The sequence below is a fragment of the Dendrobates tinctorius genome, unplaced genomic scaffold, assembly GCF_039654945.1.
Source record: "Dendrobates tinctorius isolate UK_male_01 unplaced genomic scaffold, ASM3965494v1 ptg000083l, whole genome shotgun sequence".
Lineage (NCBI taxonomy): Eukaryota > Metazoa > Chordata > Amphibia > Anura > Dendrobatidae > Dendrobates > Dendrobates tinctorius.
In genome coordinates, this window is record NW_027361751.1 from 18216089 (window position 1) to 18235842 (window position 19754).

Here is a 19754-nt window from a genome sequence, read left to right on the forward strand (position 1 = left end):
TCTAAAATCCCCTCAGATGACCTGTCCGAAAGCGCTTCCCCTGACTCAGGAGAGGAGGCCCGAGAGAGAGACTGGTGAGAAGGGCTATGCGGTGAGATGGGACTAGGAGAGGATTCCGGCTGGGAATCTTGCCTGGGTCTTTTGCGACTACCGCTGGCTGATTCAGATGGAACAATTTGGGACCTGCTTGGCCCTGCTGAAGAGTCCAGGGGCAACTTATCAAGAATGGCCACCAGGGACTGAGACACCCTGGTGAGGTCTGCCACTGATTGAGATAGCGAGGAGGCCCAGCCAGGCATGGGGGGCTCACTCTCACCTGGGGCCGCAGATGGCTCCTGGACGGCGTCAGGCTGAATTGGATTGCTACAATCCAGGCAGAGGGGAGTGGACTGGCCTGAGGGAAGTTTGCGATTGCACGAAGAACATGCAAAGTACTTGACTAAAGTGCAGGGGGGGGCGGTAGAGCGGGTACGATCAGACTTAGACATAGTGAAAAGCTGAGGTAATGCCGGAAGGTTGGGGGGCAGAGGGCGGAGAAGGGTCAGTCTGCAGTGCAGAGCTACTCACGGTCCGGTGTCCCCAGAAGCGATGCTCTGCGACCTGTCAGTGGATGCAGGTCAGAGCGAAATCCGGCCGACAGACCTCCTGAAAAAACCAGCTGGAAAAGATGCTGTCCAGTGAGGAGCTGGTGCCCGGCTAACAGGCTGGGAAAATGGCGCCGTCCTGAGAAAAAGCGCGCCTTAGGAGAGGAGGGAGGGCGGAGCACCTCGCAGGGTTAAAATTGACCGCCCTCTAGCCAATAGCAGGCTGGGCAGGTGAAGGACAGGCGGTGGGAGGGCCTGGGAAGAGCGGGAGAGAAGCCCGCTTAGAAGAAAGGGGCGGGGGGCGTGGCCGCGACGCAGCGGTAGGCCCGAACTGAAGCCGGGGCCTAAATTAGTTGCGGCGGCCGCCTGTCAGCAGGGGGTCGGCGCGGAGGTCCGAAAAAGTGGGACGCCGCAGTCGCAAGTCGCTCCCAATGGGAAAAAACCCTGTGCTCCCTGTACCCAGAAAGGGGGGAGGGAAGGGGGGGGGGATGCCCAGCAACATTGAGCTGCCTATAGCCTTGTGGCGACTGCGAGCGACCGCAGCGCCTACCCCTGTGACCATTGAAGAGGTGACCGTCGGGAATGGGCAGCAGGTAAATAAATATGAAGCCGGGGCCTAATACTCACCTATCCACGATCCGTTACCTGTCTGAAGAAGTCTTGCGTCTCATCCAACCGACAGGCTCTGGTAGGCGAGTGGGAGGGAGACTGGCGACAAGGACCCCTGGAGTCGCTGGCACGTCTTGGTGTCGGCGTCCGTCTGGCTGGTCCTGCCGCGGAGAACTGCAAGGATACGGGGTGGCAGTACACGCCGTACTTGCAGACTCCATGTGGGAGTACAGATGTGACTTTTCACTCTGTATCCCTCCGTAGAACCTGAAAAGGAACGACGCACGACGAGGTAGATATGGGTCTAATAAAAGACCCGTGTCCACCTCCTACTGACACTAAGCTAAACTGAGGAATTCTCTGCCGGTCGGTGGGGTGTACACTGCGGAGGAGGAGCTATCTTTTTTTGTGCATAGTGTCAGCCTCCTAGTGGCAGCAGCACACACCCAAGGTCTCTGTGTCCCCCAATAAGGCGAACGAGAAAAAAGTTTTTCCTACAATATAATTCGGAGATATAATTTTTTTTTTTTTTTACATATCTGACAGTCATTGATGGCTTGTTTTTTTGCGGGACAAGCTGACGTTTTTATTGGTACCATTTTCAAGCACATAATGAGCAAAAAACAGCAATTCAGGATTTGAGTTTTTCTTATACCATTCCGCGTGTGGTAAAATTGATAAAGCAGTTTTATTCCTTGGGTCAGTAAGATTAAGATTGGTGCCTTTACACAAGAAAAACTTTTATAGAAACGAGAATTGTTTTTGCATCGCTTTATTCTGAGAGCTATAACTTATTTCTCCACTGAGGGAGCTGTATGGCAGCTTTGTGAAATGCAGGGAGAGGGATGAAGGAGCTTACCTCACGCTGAAAATATGTAGCTGGAAGATTTAGCCCGGGAGTTCCTCCTGAGGGTGCCATTTCCACTGGTGATCACAGGAAGGTAGACGAAAAATGGTCAAAGACTATGGCACAACCATCCAGGGATAAAATAAATTCTTTATTCAAACGTAATTAAAACATTAAAAGGCGAGGCCTCGTACCTTACGCGTTTCAGGTGTACACATACCCTTAGTCATAGGCTAACTGAGGCATAAGTGTAACAATCCAACATATATACATTGTATACATGTTGTATTGTCACACTTATGCCTCAGTTATGTTTGAATAAAGAATTTATTTTATCCCTACCTTCGTATGGCAGCTTTGTTTTTTGCGGGACAAGATGGTGGGTTTTTTTTGTTTTGTTTTTATTACGATGTTCATTGAAGTGGTTAACTAGTGTGACAGTTTTATAGATCAGATTTTTTTTCGTTTATTTTTGTCTTTACAAAAAATATACATATTTATAGGTTTAAAGGGAATCTGTCACCCCCTGTGCGATTTTGAGCAATTACTATGGGCATACAGGTTAATATAGTGGTTAAATCAGTCTTACCTGTATGCATCATAGCTGCTGTGTAGATCTTGAGAAATTCAATTATAATGTTTTCCGTTAATATTTTCTTCCAGGCTCTGGGTCGTGCAGTGCCTGGAATAAACCTCTGCCTCCTGACTTCTTTATAATGTCCCCCCCCCCACATCAGCGGCACACTGACCTGTTCGGCACTATAATCCCGCACATGCGCCATGCACGAGCACGGTTACTTTGGCCTTGTCCGCCCTCCTATAGGCAGCATCTGCATTGATCTTCTGCACAGGCGAGTCTCTGCTACTGCGCAGCAAGAAACGTCAGCGCTGTACAATGTTCAGCGCGCGCTGACATTTATTTTTAGTCGTCTGTTAAGGGGATAATTATGCCAACAGCTTGGCTGTTCTAAAATCTTGTCTTAGAGCCAGTGCACATCATTAATTACACTTTTTAACTACTTTTTCTGACTCTTTCAACAAGATGACATTGCTCAGCTGGAAAGGAAGCAAGGCTGGGTGTGCAACACTGAGTAGCAAAATTTTTCCACAAGTTGACTAAAAGCTTGTTCACACTTTTCCTTTTTCCTCTGCACTTTGCATCACCAGCAAAGTGAAAGATTTCTGAAGTCTCATGCACATTTTCCTTATTATTTCCTTGGGAATTTGAACCAAATGTTTCACCCATTTAAATGAATGAGAAAAAAACAACAAAAAAAAAATAATAAAGATACGTCAAAAATGTGCGTATTTTACGCAGCACTTTTTCTGCCAACACTGTTTTTTGTACAAAAAAAATCTGCTGTAAATATTCAACTTGTGCACATAACCCAATAAGGGATGCAATATATCAGACACAGACTTTTAGTAAGTCTGCGCCACTTTCAGTGTTCTCCTTCACTTTCTCTTTCTGTGGGTCCTGGTTTGTGAGACTAGCTTCTGACTGCATGCTCTGGTGTGATAACTTCCAAAAGAAAAAGGACGTAAAAGCGGGCAAAATTTTTAGATGCTGCCGATTGCTATAACATGGGAGTTATCTCACTCTCTCAAAACTCCTTACATGCCACAGTCACCAATACCTGTACCATGTGAAGGGTTAATGGACCTGCGGCAAACACTGACAGCACTCCCTCTCTGCTGCGGTGTCTGGTAGCACATCAGACAGTGGGAGCACTGAATAATGATCTCGGGGTGCAGACTCACTGCCTTTTCAAATCCCAATAGAAAGTAGCAAATCGATTGTGAAAACGCAGCTACAGAACGTGGTTAAAGTGAACAGCTGCTGTTTGTTAGCATCTTTCTATCGCGGTGTACATAGAAGGGGCTTCAGTGGATGAGTCCCATAATCTATCCATATGTCTCAACAGAGAAAGTTTTAAGCTTTATTTCAACAGGTTTTCTGAAGCGATGTATTAATATAAACACCACATTTACCTGGAAAACATTCTGAAGCACGGTCACAGTGTCAGATTCCTTTTTTATATAGTCACGTATTTTCTTAAATTCAGGGTTATCCAGCTGAACAAGGTCATTCTTCTGCTTTTCCTTCATAGCTCGGAGATCTGCCATCAATGTGGTACAGGTCTCTCTAAGTTCTGCCGATAAAACGAGAAAGGGAAAATGTCAATGTGAAGAGGGGGGCAACTGTATAGGGAGATGATATACTGGGATAGGGGATCGGACATGCAGCTCTAGCAAAAGGGACCTACTATCAACGTGTTATATCAAGCTAATGACTGCCAGCAGTCCCACAGTGCTGGTGAGAAAAGAAAAATACTGAATGCAAGTAATTCAAGCGTAAACTACATCGAGAATAAAAATAAAATAAAATAGATGGCACTAGACTCAAGAAGCAGCAAAACAAAAAGCGTAAAATAAAAGCAGCTTACGCATCCTCTGCTTTCTGATGTCAATCATCTTTTCTGCTAACATGCGAGACTCCTTCAAGAAAAAAAAAAAATCCATTCAACTCTCCACGAAGTACAGTAATATAATGAAATGGGGTGAAAGTACTTGTGTGACATGACCTGACTACCCACAGGTCTCATGCAGGAAAGCTGACAATTGAAGGTGAATGTAGGTTTACATTAATCAGAGGGAACCTCTCATGTTGTACAACACAGTATACAGGTGGACAGCACGGTATAGAGAAGGAAAAGCAGATCAGAACGACATAGGTTTGTTAGAAAGAATTCAGTGCAACTTGTATATAATTCATTGAAGTCCCTGGTGTCAGAGACATCGGTCTTGTGCACACGACTGATTATGTCGGACGAGTGTTAGGCCTGTTTCACACATCCGTTTTTTTTTTTTGACGACCGCCAAAGTGTGAAAAAACGGATCAGTTTCCGTTTTGCCACAAACGGATGCTACCGGATCCGTTTTTTGGACGGATCCGCTTTAGCCACTAATGCAAGTCTATGGTAAAAAAAAAAAAAACAGATCCGCCATAAAAATGGCGGATCCGTTTTTTTCCCCAAAACGGCAGATTTTGACGGACGTCAAAAAACGGATGTGTGAAACAGGCCTTACCTGTGGTTTTCACGGATCGCACTCATGCTTATGATATTCTATGGGGCTGTGGACATGTCCAATTTTTTCTTCAGGCCAAGTGGTCCAAGGAAAAAAAAAAAAAAAAAATCAGACATGTCCAATTTTCATCACCGTGTCGGATCAAAATCACCAGAACAAGTCAATGGGCCTGTGAAAAACATTGGACCGCACTAGGATGACATCCGAATGTGGTCTGACTGACAGAATGGGTATGGTGTTGAATTTTTTTTTTTTTCTCTCCACCACCGAATAAAACTGATGCCACTCTGATCAGAATTATCAGAATATTTTCCTGGGCATTCATAACAGAAAAATAAATTTTCCAAAATCCATCTACAAAACACAGTCCCTGTTATAGGAGTTGTTAAGTTCGGTTTCATAAACCTGCCATCTGGCCAGTATACTAGGGTGCATTCAGATGTTCAGGCTGAAAACTGGTATGTGGCAAAACTGACAAATCAATGTAAAACCTCAGGTACTTTTTTTAGATCGCCTCAATTGCAATATAACAGACAGAAAATATCAAAAACCTTTAGGACAGATCAGATGCTCCTTAGTTATCTCTTACCTTCTGTAACACATGTATTTGATCACAAAGACCTCTAGTGTGCTCCATGGTCTTGTATATCATCCTAAAAAACATGATGAGAATCATCCATCCAGCATTTCCCAAATTCAAAGAGCTGACTCCATTTTCTATTGCATCTACTATCAGCAAACTAGGATATTATACAGTCTGTAGACCAGTAGCACTGCGGATATCTCATACACTGCTGACAACCACTGAATGTGCCCTTACATACACTGAGCACTGGAGAATGATTATCATATCTACCAGCTAATTATATAGGTCAAAAGCAAATCCATTTATCAATTCAACCTGAATAGTCTCAATAGTACAGGTAACACAACCTGCAAATACAGAAAAATCCCAGAACCTGCAGCATAAGTGCCCGGGAATAACACTTACTGGGACTCTGGGGTCTTCTCGGATAACTTATTAAGTATCGCCTCGTATATATGCATCCTATAGGAAAGATAAACTGGTAATGAATATGTCATTCAAATAATTAAAAAGCAAAATAAAATAGTGTTTAGGCGGAATTGAGATGTCTGCATCTGACAGTCTAACTACAGACTGAGATGCATAGGCTCATAGACAAACGGGGCGGCGAGGTACAGGGCAGCGAGGTACGGGGCAGGGGACCAGCATGCATTCTGTATCCCCCATGTGAATTTGGTCTGTAAGTATACTGTAATATATTTGACCTTTATTTTTTGTCATGATTGAACTTACGTTTGTTTTGATACTTCGTATTAAATCCATTTATGCCCTTTACACCATGTTATTCCTTGTTGTGTAAAGCGCACAGGTGTCAGATCTTATAATGAACAACAGTCACACTTGCACATAGCAGGCTGGGCAGAGCTACATTAGCTTTACAAGAAAATGAAACATGTTAAAGCATCCTTTCATTGGACCCGTTGGGGCCCCCCAGTCAGCAAAATCGGAATTCGGACGTAATGCACCGACGGGGTCATAGACTATAATGGTGATGACAGGGTGAACGTACGCTCTGATGTGGGTTTTTTTTGAGGGGCGAGGGAGAAGAGGGTCAGACGTAAGCTGCGCTGGGACAGAGTAACGTGTGACAAAAACGCGATGTGGAAGCACCCTTAGCCTCAATTGAATTGTCAAATCTATAGGGTAGACGAACACTTTATGGTTGGCGATGGTCAGATTTTTGGGACCCCCACTGATTTTGCAGCTCTGTCCCCTTGAGGGGAATGGGCTTGTTGTATCTCTCTCCATAGGCAGTCAAGAGCACCACTGTGCAGGGGAAAGCGTAAAAGGAGATGCCCCGCCACACCAGCACTGGGGCTTCAAAAAGTCAAGTCCATAATGAGTATAGTGATGGCATATGCTATCGATATACAATCACTGCTTAACATGGGAATGGCCACCTCAAAAAAAAAAAAATTATATATATATATATATATATATATATATATATATATATATATATATATATATATATATATATATATATATATATATATATATTTTTATTAATTACAGGGATTTTTGTGTGTACTCACTGTAAAATGCTTTTCTCCGAGCCAATCATTGGGGGACACAGGACCATGGCTGTTATGCTGCTGCCACTAGGAGGACACTAAGCAAAACACACACAAAAAAAATTAACTCGTCCTCCGCAGTATACACCCTCTGCTGGCTCTCTCCTGAACCAGTTCGGTGCCAAAGCAGTAGGAGCTCACAAACAGAATTATAATAATCTTTATTTTTATATTTTTATATAGCGCTAACATATTCTGCAGCGCTTTACAGTTTGCACACATTTTCATCACTGTTCCCGATGGGGCTCACAATCTATATTCCCTATCAGTATGTCTTTGGAGTGTGGGAGGAAACCCACGCAAACACGGGGAGAACATACAAACTCCTTGCAGATGTTGTCCTTGGTGGGATTTGAACCCAGAACTCCAGCGCTGCAGGGCTGCAGCACTAACCACTGAGCCACCGTGCTGCCCAGAATTGCAATATGTCAAAATAAACAATGACTACAAGCCAATGGGCTAACCGGGCGGGTGCTGTATCGCCCAATGATTGGCTCGGAGAAAAGGATTTTACGGTGAGTACACACAAAAATCCGTTTCTCCTTCGCCTCATTGGGGGACACAGGACCTTGGGACATCCTAAAGCAGTCCCTGGGTGGGAAAACATCACAACAGGTGAAACCTCACGCACCCAATGCTTAAAAGATTAAATGAAGCCTACAGATGCGAAACTGCCGATTGCAGAAACTGTCTGCCGAGGGGCGCATCTGAAGAGGCTTGAGAATGAATGTTGTAATGCTTATCAAAAGGGTGAAGACTAGATCAAGTCGCAGTCTTACACACTTGCTGTGCGGAAGCCTGGTGCCGAATGGCCCAGGAAGCCCCCACTGACCGAGTGGAGTGTGCCTTAACCCCCGCGGGGATAGGCTGACCTTTGACACGGTAAGTCTCTTGGATCGCTGAACGGATCCATCTGGCTATCGTGGCCTTAGAATCAGGCAGACCTTTTCTGTGTCCCTCCGGAAGCACAAAAAGGGCATCCGATTTGCGGAAAGACGCTGTTCTGAAAATGTACTTTTGAGAGCCCTCACCAGGTCAAAAGTGTGAAGAGCTTTCTCAGTATGATAGACCAGACAGAATGAGGGCAGAACTATGTCTTCATTCAGACGAAAAGCCGAGACAACTTTAGGCAAGAAGGACGGGGACGTCCTGAGCACCACCTTGTCCTGGTGGAAAATCAGGAATGGAGGTTTGCACGACAAAGCCGCCAGTTCCGAGACCCGTCTGATGGATGTTATTGCCACAAGAAAGGTAACCTTCCACGAAGGGAGAGAGAGAGAGAGAGAGAGAGAGAGAGAGAGAGAGAGAGAGAGAGAGAGAGAGAGAGAGAGAGAGAGAGAGAGAGAGAAGGATCTTAGCTCGAAGGGGGTCTCTTGTAGGGCACTGAGGACCAAGTTAAGGTCCAAAGGCATCTTGTATGGAGGGACAAGATGCGACACTCCTTGCATGAAGGTCTTAACCTGCGGCTTGGAAGCTATCCGTCGCTGGAAAAGGACGGATAGAGCTGAGATTTGGCCCTTGAGAGAGGCCAGCGCTAGGCCCGAATCCAATCCCGCTTGAAGAAAGTCCAAAATGGAGGGGGTGGAAAACACCAACAGTGACCTTTATTTTTACACCATGAGAAAAATGTTTCCCAAACGCAATAGTAAATGCGCATGGAAACAGGCATCCTAGCGTTGATCATGTTAGATGCCACTCAACGCGAGAACCCGGCTTGGGATAGGATCCAGGATTCAATGGCCCGGCCGTTAAACTCAGCACTCTCGAGTTCTGGTGGCAAATGGGCGAGGAGATCCAAACGGTTTGGTAACCGCTAGGGGACGTCGGCGACTAGATGTACTAGCTCTGCATACCAAGCTCAGACTCTCAGAAGAGCAGCGTGATACCTATCCCCCTGGGGGCAGCGGACCATCCTGAGGGGAACCCCCCCGACACTGCTCCCAGGCCAGATGTAACAGAGCTGGGAATGCACAGAGGAAAGCTGAAAGGCTGGGCTCGGCAGATCATCCTCGATCCACCTTCCCTTTGATATGCAACATCCACGTTCTGCAGTGGTGGTACAGAGGGGCGCACAGACACTGATGAAGGCTCTATTACCTGAGGTAAACCATCGAGGGTTAGGCGGCGAAGCCATAGGGCAGTCCTTGTCTGGCTGAAAGCCTGGCTCCGGAAGGGGGTTTGAAGGGGGCGACACCCCATGTTCCCGTCCGTTGTAGGTGTGGAGAAAGCGGGCCCATTAAAGGGATCCATCGCCCCTAAGAGAGCTCAGGCATACAGTAACATTGCAGGGGGGGGTACGGGGAGGCGACACTCCGCGTTCCCACCCGTTTATGATTTTGGGAGATCGGGACTTTGAAAAGCCCCATCTCCCTTCCATTCCATGGGAAAAAATGTAAAAGGAAAAAAAGGAAGAAAAATATAAATTTTCAAAATACTAATAAAATTGGGGTCTGAAGACAGACCCAGTGCTTCCTACAGACACTAAGCATGAACTGGTTCAGGAGAGAGCTAGCAGATGGTGTATACTGCAGAGGAGGGGTTAACTTTTTTGTGTATTTTGCTTAGTGTCCTAGTGGCAGCAGCATAACACCCACGGTCCTGTATCCCCCAAGGAGGCGAAGGAGAAATGTGAATGCTATGAAAGACAGAGCAGAGATAACACTTGCCTTCGTAATAACAGCGACTTGTTATGATGCGTAACCTCCTCCTTTTCAATCTCATTTTTTAATTTTTCAATTCTATATTAAGAAAAAAAAAAATCAACAGTCAATTTATATGATTGACCTGATCTTTGCTATGGGCAATTGATTAATCCCAAACTTTTATGCCTATATACAAATCACAATTATATCAGTATAAAATATTTTATTCTGTAAAATAAATAATGTTCTTAAAGCAGTTTTCCCACGAACAAAAGATAATTTTAATCAATAGATTTTGAAATAATAATTTCCACAATTGGATGGGTTTAGACAAAATGTTCCTGTGCGGAGATAATCTTATAAATGTGCCCCTGCTGTGTATTGTGTAATGGCTGTGTCTGACCGTGCAGGAACATGATCTGATCATACCACAGCTCCTGGGAGGGGAGGAAGCAAAAGAGTATACAGACAGGACAACATGGGTCACAGCTGATTCTTTTTGTGAGTAAAACATTTTTCTGCTTGTTTTTAGACAATGTTTTACTTCAAAGAAAGAATCATTTGCGATTCCATGCTGTAATGTCTGTATAATTTGTTTTTTTTCTCCTCCACTGGAAATATAGTATGATCAGCAGGGCTGTGGAGTCGGTAAGCCACAGTTGCGACTCCGACTCCTGGATTTTATCAGGCTCCGACTCCTTTATAAATGGCCAATTCATAACAACAAATTTACTGTTGTAAAATATTAAACATCGTGCTTATTCAGTTTCTCACCATCATATAAGTAATCAGACCACTTAGAGCAAAAACTACATTTATTAGAATACAATTAGAATATAGCAAATAACTTTTATAAACTTTTCTAAACTGTAAGTAAATATGCAATAAACACTTTTATGCAGTTAATAAGACGAAATCTATAAATTTGTCCTCAGAAAACATGGATTTTTGTGAGTACTCACCGTAAAATCCTTTTCTCCGAGACGCTCATTGGGGGACACAGAGACTGTGGGTGTGTGCTTCTGCCGTCTGGAGGCCGACACTAAGTATACAAAAAAAGAGTTAGCTCCTCCTCCGCCGCATACACCCTCGCCCCCAGGCCGGGCGTAACTCAGTTTAGTGCATAAGCAGTAGGAGAACGCGCCTTAAACTCAGGCAAGAAACTATATGTCTGAAAAAGGGGCCACCCTAACCCTTGTACAAGGATTTGTATAACTCAAAATAAGTAAATGCCAACTGGCTGATAGGGTGGGTGCTGTGTCCCCCAATGAGCGTCTCGGAGAAAAGGATTTTACGGTGAGTACTCACAAAAATCCATGTTTCTCCTTCGTCTCATTGGGGGACACAGACTGTGGGACGTTCTAAAGCAGTCCTCTGGGCGGGATCTTAGCTCACCCATTCCATGCTAATTTGCGCCCCTGATTAGAGGTGCGCAACTGCTGCCTGGAGAATCTTTCTTCCCAGGCTTGCATCCGAGGATGCCTGGGTATGTACGTTATAATGTTTGACAAACGTATGCAAACTGGACCAGGTAGCTGCTTTGCACACCTGCTCCGCTGAAGCCTGGTGTTGCAGTGCCCATGAGGCACCCACTGCTCGTGCCGAGTGAGCCTTGATCCCTGCCGGAACCGGCGTGCCACTGATTTGATAAGATTCTTGGACCGTCAGGCGAACCCATCTGGCCAAAGTCGCTCTGGACGCAGCGAGCCCCTTCCGCCGCCCTTCTGGAACCACGAATAGAGAGTCTGTCTGGCGGAATGGCGCTGTCCTTGTCACATACCTCCTAAGAGCTCTTACCAGATCCAGGGTGTGCAAAGCCTTTTCTACCCTGTGCACCGGTGCCGGGCAAAACGAGGGTAAGACAATGTCTTCGTTGATATGGAATGCAGACACAACCTTCGGCAAGAAGGGAGGAGCTGGCCTTAAAACTACCTTATCTTTATAAAAGGTCAGGAACGGCGGTTTACAAGATAAGGCCGCCAATTCCGAAATCCGCCTAATAGACGTTATAGCTACTAGAAAAATGACCTTTCTGGACAGGTAAGGTAAGGAGACCTCTTGCAATGGTTCGAAAGGAGCCTCCTGAAGGGCCCTGAGCACCAAGTTCAGGTCCCATGATTCCGTCGGCGCTTTATAGGGGGGTACTAAATGTGCGACCCCCTGCATAAACGTCCTAACCTGCCAGACGGAAGCGACTTTTCGTTGGAAAAGCACCGACAGGGCCGAGATTTGCGTTCTGAGCGAACTCGGAGCCAACCCTGCGTCCAGCCCTGCCTGTAGAAAAGCCAGTACGTTGGGGATCGAAAAAACCAGAGGAGCCACTTCACGATCCCTACACCAACGGAAAAAAACTTCCCAAGTTCGATGATATACTCTCGCCGAGGAAGGCTTTCGGGCACTCACCATCGTGGCCGCCACATCGCGCCTGAATCCTGCCTGTGTTAACAGCCAAGATTCAATGGCCACGCCGTCAAACACAGGGCCCCTAAGTTCGGATGGCAGATCGGCCCCTGGGACAGTAAGTCCGGCCGATCTGGGAGACGCCAGGGTATGTCCACCACTAGTTGAACCAGATCTGCATACCAGGCCCGCCGGGGCCAGTCTGGGGCCAGCAGAATTGCCGGAACCTTCTCTCTCCTTATTTTCCTGATGACTCTTGGAAGCAGCGGCAGCGGGGGGAACAAGTACGGGAGACGAAACTGGCTCCACGGGAGCACCAGAGCGTCTGCTGCGATTGCCTGCGGATCGAGGGATCGAGAGACAAACCTTTGTACTTTGGCATTCTCTCTGGATGCCATAAGGTCCACGTCTGGTGTCCCCCACCGTTGGCAGATCTGCTGAAAGATCTCGGGGTGCAGGGACCATTCCCCTGCCGCGACCCCCTGTCGGCTGAGAAAATCTGCCGCCCAGTTTTCGACTCCCGGAATGTGCACCGCTGAAATTACCACGCGGTTCTTCTCTGCCCAACGCAGTACCAGCCCGACCTCGCGCATGGCTGCGCGTGCCCCCTTGATGGTTGACATATGCTACTGCTGTAGCATTGTCCGACTGAATGCGCACCGGCCGGTGTCTCAGGAAACACTGAAAATGTTGCAGGGCCAATCGTATTGCCCGTATCTCCAGAATGTTGATCGGGAGAATTATCTCCTGAATGGACCACCACCCCTGGGCTGTGTGACTCTGGAAAACTGCTCCCCAACCATGCAGGCTTGCATCGGTCGTCACCACCAACCACTGCTCCGGGGGAAAAGGTTTCCCCTGGACCAGAGACGAGTCGCGAGTCCACCACCGGAGTGAACGTCGGACCAGCAGAGACAACTTGCACCGATGACTGAGAGACAGCAGCCTCCGGTCCATTGCTGACAAGAGCGCATGCTGAAGCGGACGGAGATGGAACTGGGCAAACGGGATTGCCTCCATCGCCGCCACCATTCTGCCCAACACACTCATGCCGTACCGGATGGATCTGGTGCCCGGCTGTAGAAGGTTCCGTACCCCTTGCTTGATTTTTCGCGCCTTGTCCTGAGGGAGGATCACCAGCCCCCGGGAGGTGTCGAAAATCATGCCTAGGAACACGATTCTTTGGGCTGGAACCAAGGACGACTTGCTCCGATTGATCAACCAGCCTAGACGGGCCAGGGTATCCAGAGTGATACTGACATTGTCCTGGCACTCCTGAAACGACGGCCCCTTTACCAAAAGGTCGTCCAGGTAAGGTAACACTGTTATGCCCCGTGCATGCAGGATGGCCATAACCACCGCCATTATCTTTGTAAAGACTCTGGGGGCAGTGGCTAAACCGAAGGGCAGAGCCACAAATTGGAAATGTCGTCCTCCGATCGCAAATCGCAGGAACCTCTGGTGTGGGGGAAATATCGGAATATGTAGATATGCATCCTGCACATCGATCGAGGCCAGGAATTCCCCTGGATCCATGGCTGCAACGACCGAGCGGAGGGACTCCATCCGGAATCGCCTGACCCTGATGAATCTGTTCAGGATCTTTAGATCCAGTACTGGCCTCACAGTCCCGTCTTTTTTGGGGACCGAAAACAGGTTGGAGTAAAACCCCTGCGACTCTTCGCCCTGCGGCACTGGGGCGATGACCCCTTTGCGCTGTAGCGTCATTATAGCCTGTAACAAACTTTCCGCCTGCGAATCTGTCTTGGAAAGTTGGGAACGGAAGAATCGCTGTGGCGGGCTTCCGACAAACTCTATCTTGTACCCGGACGATATTAGTTCTGCCACCCAAGTGTCGCGTGCCACTGCGACCCAAACGTGGCTGAACCCTAGTAGGCGTCCGCCCACTCTGTCGTCCGTAGGTACGGAGCGCCTCCAGTCATTTAGCTGGAGGCTTTTGGGATCTGGCCCCCCTCGCTCTGGGCAAACGGCCTCGGCCTCTACCCAGCGGATTGGCCCTGTAAGAGGTTTGCTTTTCCCTACTCTGGCCATCGTTTGCGGAGGAGTATGCCCTGGCCGAAGTCCCCCCCCAGGGGCTACGAAAGGGCTGAAAACGCCTCTGCGTTTGCCTGAATGCCGGGCAACTTCTCTGCTGCGGGAGGAAACTACTTCTCCTCCCTGTGGCTTCTGAGATAAGCCTATCAAGCTTCTCACCGAACAGCCGATTGCCCTGAAAAGGCAATGAGGTTAAGGATTTTTTAGAGATAGAATCCGCTTTCCACAACCTCAGCCATAATGCACGCCTAATGGCGATCGCATTTGCTGCCGCCACAGCCGAACACTCGGCCGCGTCCAGTGAGGCGCTGACAAGATAATCACTCGCTCCTGATATCTGATTTGCCACCTCCAAGACCTCCGCGGGCAGATCCCTGTCTTGGAGGGCCTTATACAGAGCGTCCCCCCATGAAACCATGGCTTTAGCCACCCAAGTTGCCGCAAAGGAGGGGGCCAGAGCCGACCCTGCTGCCTCATATACCGAGCGGGCAAGCCCGTCCATGAGGCGATCAGTTGGGTCCTTTATAGAAGAAACACTGGGTATCGACAATAGCGATCTTGATGCTAAACGTGATACCGGTGGGTCCACTACTGGCGACTCTACCCATCCCTTATGGAGCTCAGGAGGAAACGGATACTTTGCTTGCAGCGCTTTTTGCATTGCAAAACGCTTATCCGGGTGTTCTCTATGTTTCTGGACTAGCTCCTCAAACTCCGGATGCGTGGCAAACCTTCTATGTGGTCGCCTGGATTTCTTGAAAGAGACCTTGTGACCTGAGGCTGTGGGCACATCGTCCTCGATCTCTAATGTCTGGTTGACTGCCTCAATGAGACTGTCCACCGAGTCCTGGTACCCCAGGCTTTCTAGATTCCAGGCCTCCTCCTCCTCGCCCTCATCCTGATCGCTCCCTGAGCTCAGCGACGGGGAACGAGATGCCCTAATACCCGCCGCCGAAGCCCCGGAGGGCCCGGCCGACGGGGAACGAGCCCTTTTGATATGAGCTTGCCTGGTACTGGAGCGGCCTCTAACGGCTGGAGGGTCCGGAGACGAGGACGAGCTATCTTCCGCTGGCAGACCACCATCCTTGTCCCTGCCCGGGCCTCGAAGGGATTCAATTGCCCTTGTAAGGGACAGCATAGAATGCGATAAGGACACCGCCCATTCCGGGGGGGTCCTGACCCCTGGGTTCTGAAACAGTGGGGGGCTCCTGGGCGCGCTCCGACTCGCAGGCTTCACAAAATTTACCCGCCTGTGCCTTTGGCAGCCTGACCCCACAAGACACGCAAACCGCGTATAGGAAAGAGTGAGCTTTCCCTTTGGCAGACATATTTGCACAAGCTGAAGGCAGGGTAGAAGGAGGAGGAGGGTAACCCCTTCCCTGACAACCAGTGCGGTTCTCCAAACGGAGTTGCACTTACCCACCGGCAGCGTCCCACTCCTGTTTGAAGTACCCCGGGAAACTCCGGATGCGTGGACGCGAGGTGGTAGGGTGGAAGTCTCCGCTCCGGGACTTGTGCGCCCGCCGCTCTCCACCCCCTGACCTGCCGATGTCAGTGGGCGGGACTTCCGGCTACCACCGAAAGTCGGCGGGCGGGGCCTCGCGCGATACTCACGGGCCTCCTCCTGCAGCGGGGGCCGGGGCCGCGGCCGCCGGCGGGCTTCCGGCCGCACTCCGGTACACACGGCGTGCGGGTGCAGCGCCACTCTGGGCAAACGGCTTCGGCCTCTACCGTTACTCACCGGGGGCAAACTTGCGGTGCGCTCCGGGAGAGAGGCGACGGGCGAGCGAGAGAGACGGATCTCCCTAATATTAAAGGTGAGCAGGGCCTTCCGCCGTGGGCTCCATCCCCGGCAGGGAGGGGGAGGCTTCTGGTACCGGCTTCTTCCCCCTGTACTCGGCCACGTCCAGTGACTAGATTCCTTGGCTCACCTGCGCCTCCAACTCAACCCCTGGACTCACTACCTAGGGGTGGAAGGGGCCTCTATAAATTGTGTTGTAGGAGAGGAACAACGTGGAGGCTGACCCCTGGGTTCTGCTCACACGTGCTCGCCTGTTGAAGTTATGGGGAAACCGAATCCTCTTATCAGGATGCGTTGCCCCTCTTTACAAAATAAAAAAGAAAAATGGATGTCTGGGGAAAAGTCCCAGATGTGTCCCTCGGTGCGGGAGAGGACACGTGGAGGGTTACTCACACGTGGTCGCCCGTTGATGATTTGGGGAGATCGGACCCTCTCTATAGGATCCGTCGCCCCTGTCTTATCTTCATAGAAAAGGGAGGAAAAAAAAAAAAAAAATCTAGTCTGGAGCTCCAGACTGCGTGTGCCTCCATCAGACACTAAGCAAAAAACTGAGTTACGCCCGGCCTGGGGGCGAGGGTGTATGCGGCGGAGGAGGAGCTAACTCTTTTTTTGTATACTTAGTGTCGGCCTCCAGACGGCAGAAGCACACACCCACAGTCTCTGTGTCCCCCAATGAGACGAAGGAGAAAAGTATTGCCTCTGTCAGATCCTCCTTCATGGATGCCCTCAAATCTGATCTAATTATTTTGAGAGCAGAGAACAACCTCTCTACACTAACTTGTGTTGGTGGCAAAGCAGTAACCTCTCGGGCAACATCTCTGACAATGTCAGGATACAGAGGAATCGCTTGTTGCACTGTTATTTTTGATGAACGGTCAAATTTCTCAATTTCTTTTAGTGCACATGAAAAATTCTGCTGAAATGTACTGGCTGTGTTCCTTGATGGGGATGACTCTTCTTATATGCGGGAACGCTTTGCACGGTCCTTGTGATCCAAATATTTTTCGAAATTAAATTCTTCATCAGTTGATGATGAGGGTGAAGATGTGGCAGGACGACCAAATTCTTCTTGTTCCTCCTGACTGTTCTGCAACCCTTTCATCCTTACTGCTATTTCAAACAGAGCTTCTTTTCCTTTACTTAGCTGTTGATCATGTAGAAGAATCCGATGCATTGGGTCTACATAAACAGCTGCCAAAAGAATGTTATTTTGTAATAGTAGCTCCTCTCTCCGTTTCATTGATGTAGCAATGCCACTTGCAATTAACCCTCTTTGGGACAGGCGAAACATCAGGTTCTTCCACTCCTTTAAGAAAATACCTGGAGTTAAGTCCTCTGCTTGTAATTTTTTAGTCACTGTAAATGGGTGCTCTAGCAATTTTTCCAGCTCAGTCACCTGATTCCACTGACTTTCATTTAGCGTCAGTTGAGGGTTAGCCATGTCTACAAGAAAGGTTTTCAGTTCAACCAAGCGCTGAATCATTAAGTAAGTACTGCCCCATCGTGTGGCTTGATCAATAATTGCCCCTTTTCCAGCACGTCTCTTCAAAATTGAGTCAACTTTAGGGGTTCTGGCAACAGTAGCCAATTTTCTCACCTTGCCAATCAGTGCAGCAGCATGTCCTTCTTGCAGACTGTCTCTTATAGCCAGCTGTAGCGTATCCACAACACAGCGCATGTGATGAATGAAAGAACATATTGACACAGTTTCAACAAGATCATCTAAACTATCATGTTGCTGTTCATCTGAAGCAACTTCAGTTTGCTCCTCAGTTACAATACTGTGTTCCTCTATTTCAAACATTTCTGTGTCTGTGGACCCAGAATGTTCTTCTAGCTGCTGGTCACCATCATTACTCTCATTCATTAGCTTAATAGTACTTATCATATTTGAAGCATTGTCAGTTACGACAGAAAGAACTTGCTCTTTTTTAAGTTCATAGTCTTGCAGAAAATTTTCCACCAAGACCTGGAGAAACTCACTGGTGTGATGAGCTTTGGTGTCTTTTACTGCCAATGTCTTGGTAACTATTTCATTTTTGTCACAAACAAATCAGACATTGATGGCAAAATAGTTCACTCTGTGACGTGTGCAGGCATCCATTTTAAGAAACAGAAAGCGTCCCTTGAGAGTTTTTTTAAGTTCTTCCTTTTGTTTAAAAGCTTCTTCGATTACTAATTTTCTAATACTCTCTCTCTCCAGAGAAACACCAAGCTTGCGGGCCATTTCCCCATTCAGACACATAAAAGCTGGTCGTGAAAATAATGAAATAGGCACACTATCCTTTACAACAAGCTCTATGATCTGTTTTTTAAATGTATCTACTGTCATTGTCACAGTAACTTTGTCACTGACAAAATATCTTGCAACTGATGGCTGCAAAGTTCTCTGCTCCTTTGTTTGGCTGGAAGAGCTGGGCACTGGTTCATTGGTTTGGATGCAGTCTTTCTCATCCACTGCTTTCAGTACTTCTGGATGAAAGCGCTGTAAATGTCTCTTTAGATTAGAAGCTCTGGTAGGAGCATTTTTATCTTTGCCTGAATATGCACTCATCTTGGCTTCACAGCATTTGTCTTCGTCTGGATCATTTGTCATACACTGACAGACATAATGTTTTCTATCTTGAGTGATGGTGAAATGTTCAAACACAGCTGATTTAATGTGATGCTTCTTTGACATTCTCAGGTTTTTAATTCTGCATTCACAATCCAAATGACAATTGTTTTTCCTAAAAACAATTGTACAAAATTATTGCAAGGTCGTACAACTGATATAGTGGTCAGTAATACTGTTATTATTCCTCATGTACTCACAGTTAACTGATGCAAAGTTTGTTGAAAGGATAATACTTCTTACATTCTTCCTCTTCTGAGTAGCAGGCAGCTGTGAGATGCTTGGAAGACGCACACCTAGTATGATCTAGTCTAGAGGAGGAGCTTTACTACTAAGAATTTGCAACACATTTTCACTTTCAGTTTCATACATTGTAAGTAGGGGGGTTGGGGCAGCATGAGGTTAACCAAGTATAAGATTAGATAAGGGCAGTGGAGAACAGGGACACACAAGAAGTAAGAAATGTCTCTATCTCCAGCAGAACTGCTTATCACTGTTGTTCATAGTTTGATAGAACATATATATTTGAGTAACATTTATAAAATTCATATGAAAGTTCAATTATGAAATATTAATACATTTTTTTTTAAAGCTGGAGTCGGTACATTTCTACTGACTCCAACCAAAACTAACTCCGACTCCACAGCCCTGATGATCAGACCATGTTCCTGCACGGTCAGACACAGCAATTACACAGTAGGATGTCTGTCTGTAACCGAAATCCCACTGCGCCGATTGGTTGCGGCCACAACGAATCAGCAACAGTCCACAATTAGAAGGACGGTTGCCACGGGTCATCTCCGGGCACATGGGCATCAGCGGCGACGCAGGTACCCAGGGTCCAGAGGAGAAGAGACTCCGTCGGACCCTCGGTACCATAAACGTGTAAAAAATAGAATTAAAATAAAAAATAGTGATCTACTCACCTTCCGATGGCCCCCGGAATCTGTCC

At 47.5% G+C, this 19754-nt stretch overlaps 1 protein-coding gene across 3 annotated transcripts in view; it reads right to left on the minus strand.

Moving 5' to 3' along the window:
• Nucleotides 1-19754, minus strand: part of CENPH (centromere protein H) — a 43911-nt gene that overhangs the window by 18413 nt on the left and 5744 nt on the right. For all 3 annotated transcript variants that reach the window (XR_012233859.1, XR_012233860.1, XM_073584181.1), the window contains exons 4-8: nucleotides 9957-10028; nucleotides 6122-6178; nucleotides 5720-5783; nucleotides 4488-4539; nucleotides 4033-4193 (exon numbers count right to left, since the gene is read on the minus strand). Coding sequence is in view for 1 of the 3 variants with exons in the window: in XM_073584181.1 (XP_073440282.1) it covers nucleotides 4033-4193; nucleotides 4488-4539; nucleotides 5720-5783; nucleotides 6122-6178; nucleotides 9957-10028 (406 nt within the window). In the remaining 2 variants the exon portion in view is untranslated. The remainder of the gene's footprint in view (nucleotides 1-4032; nucleotides 4194-4487; nucleotides 4540-5719; nucleotides 5784-6121; nucleotides 6179-9956; nucleotides 10029-19754) is intronic.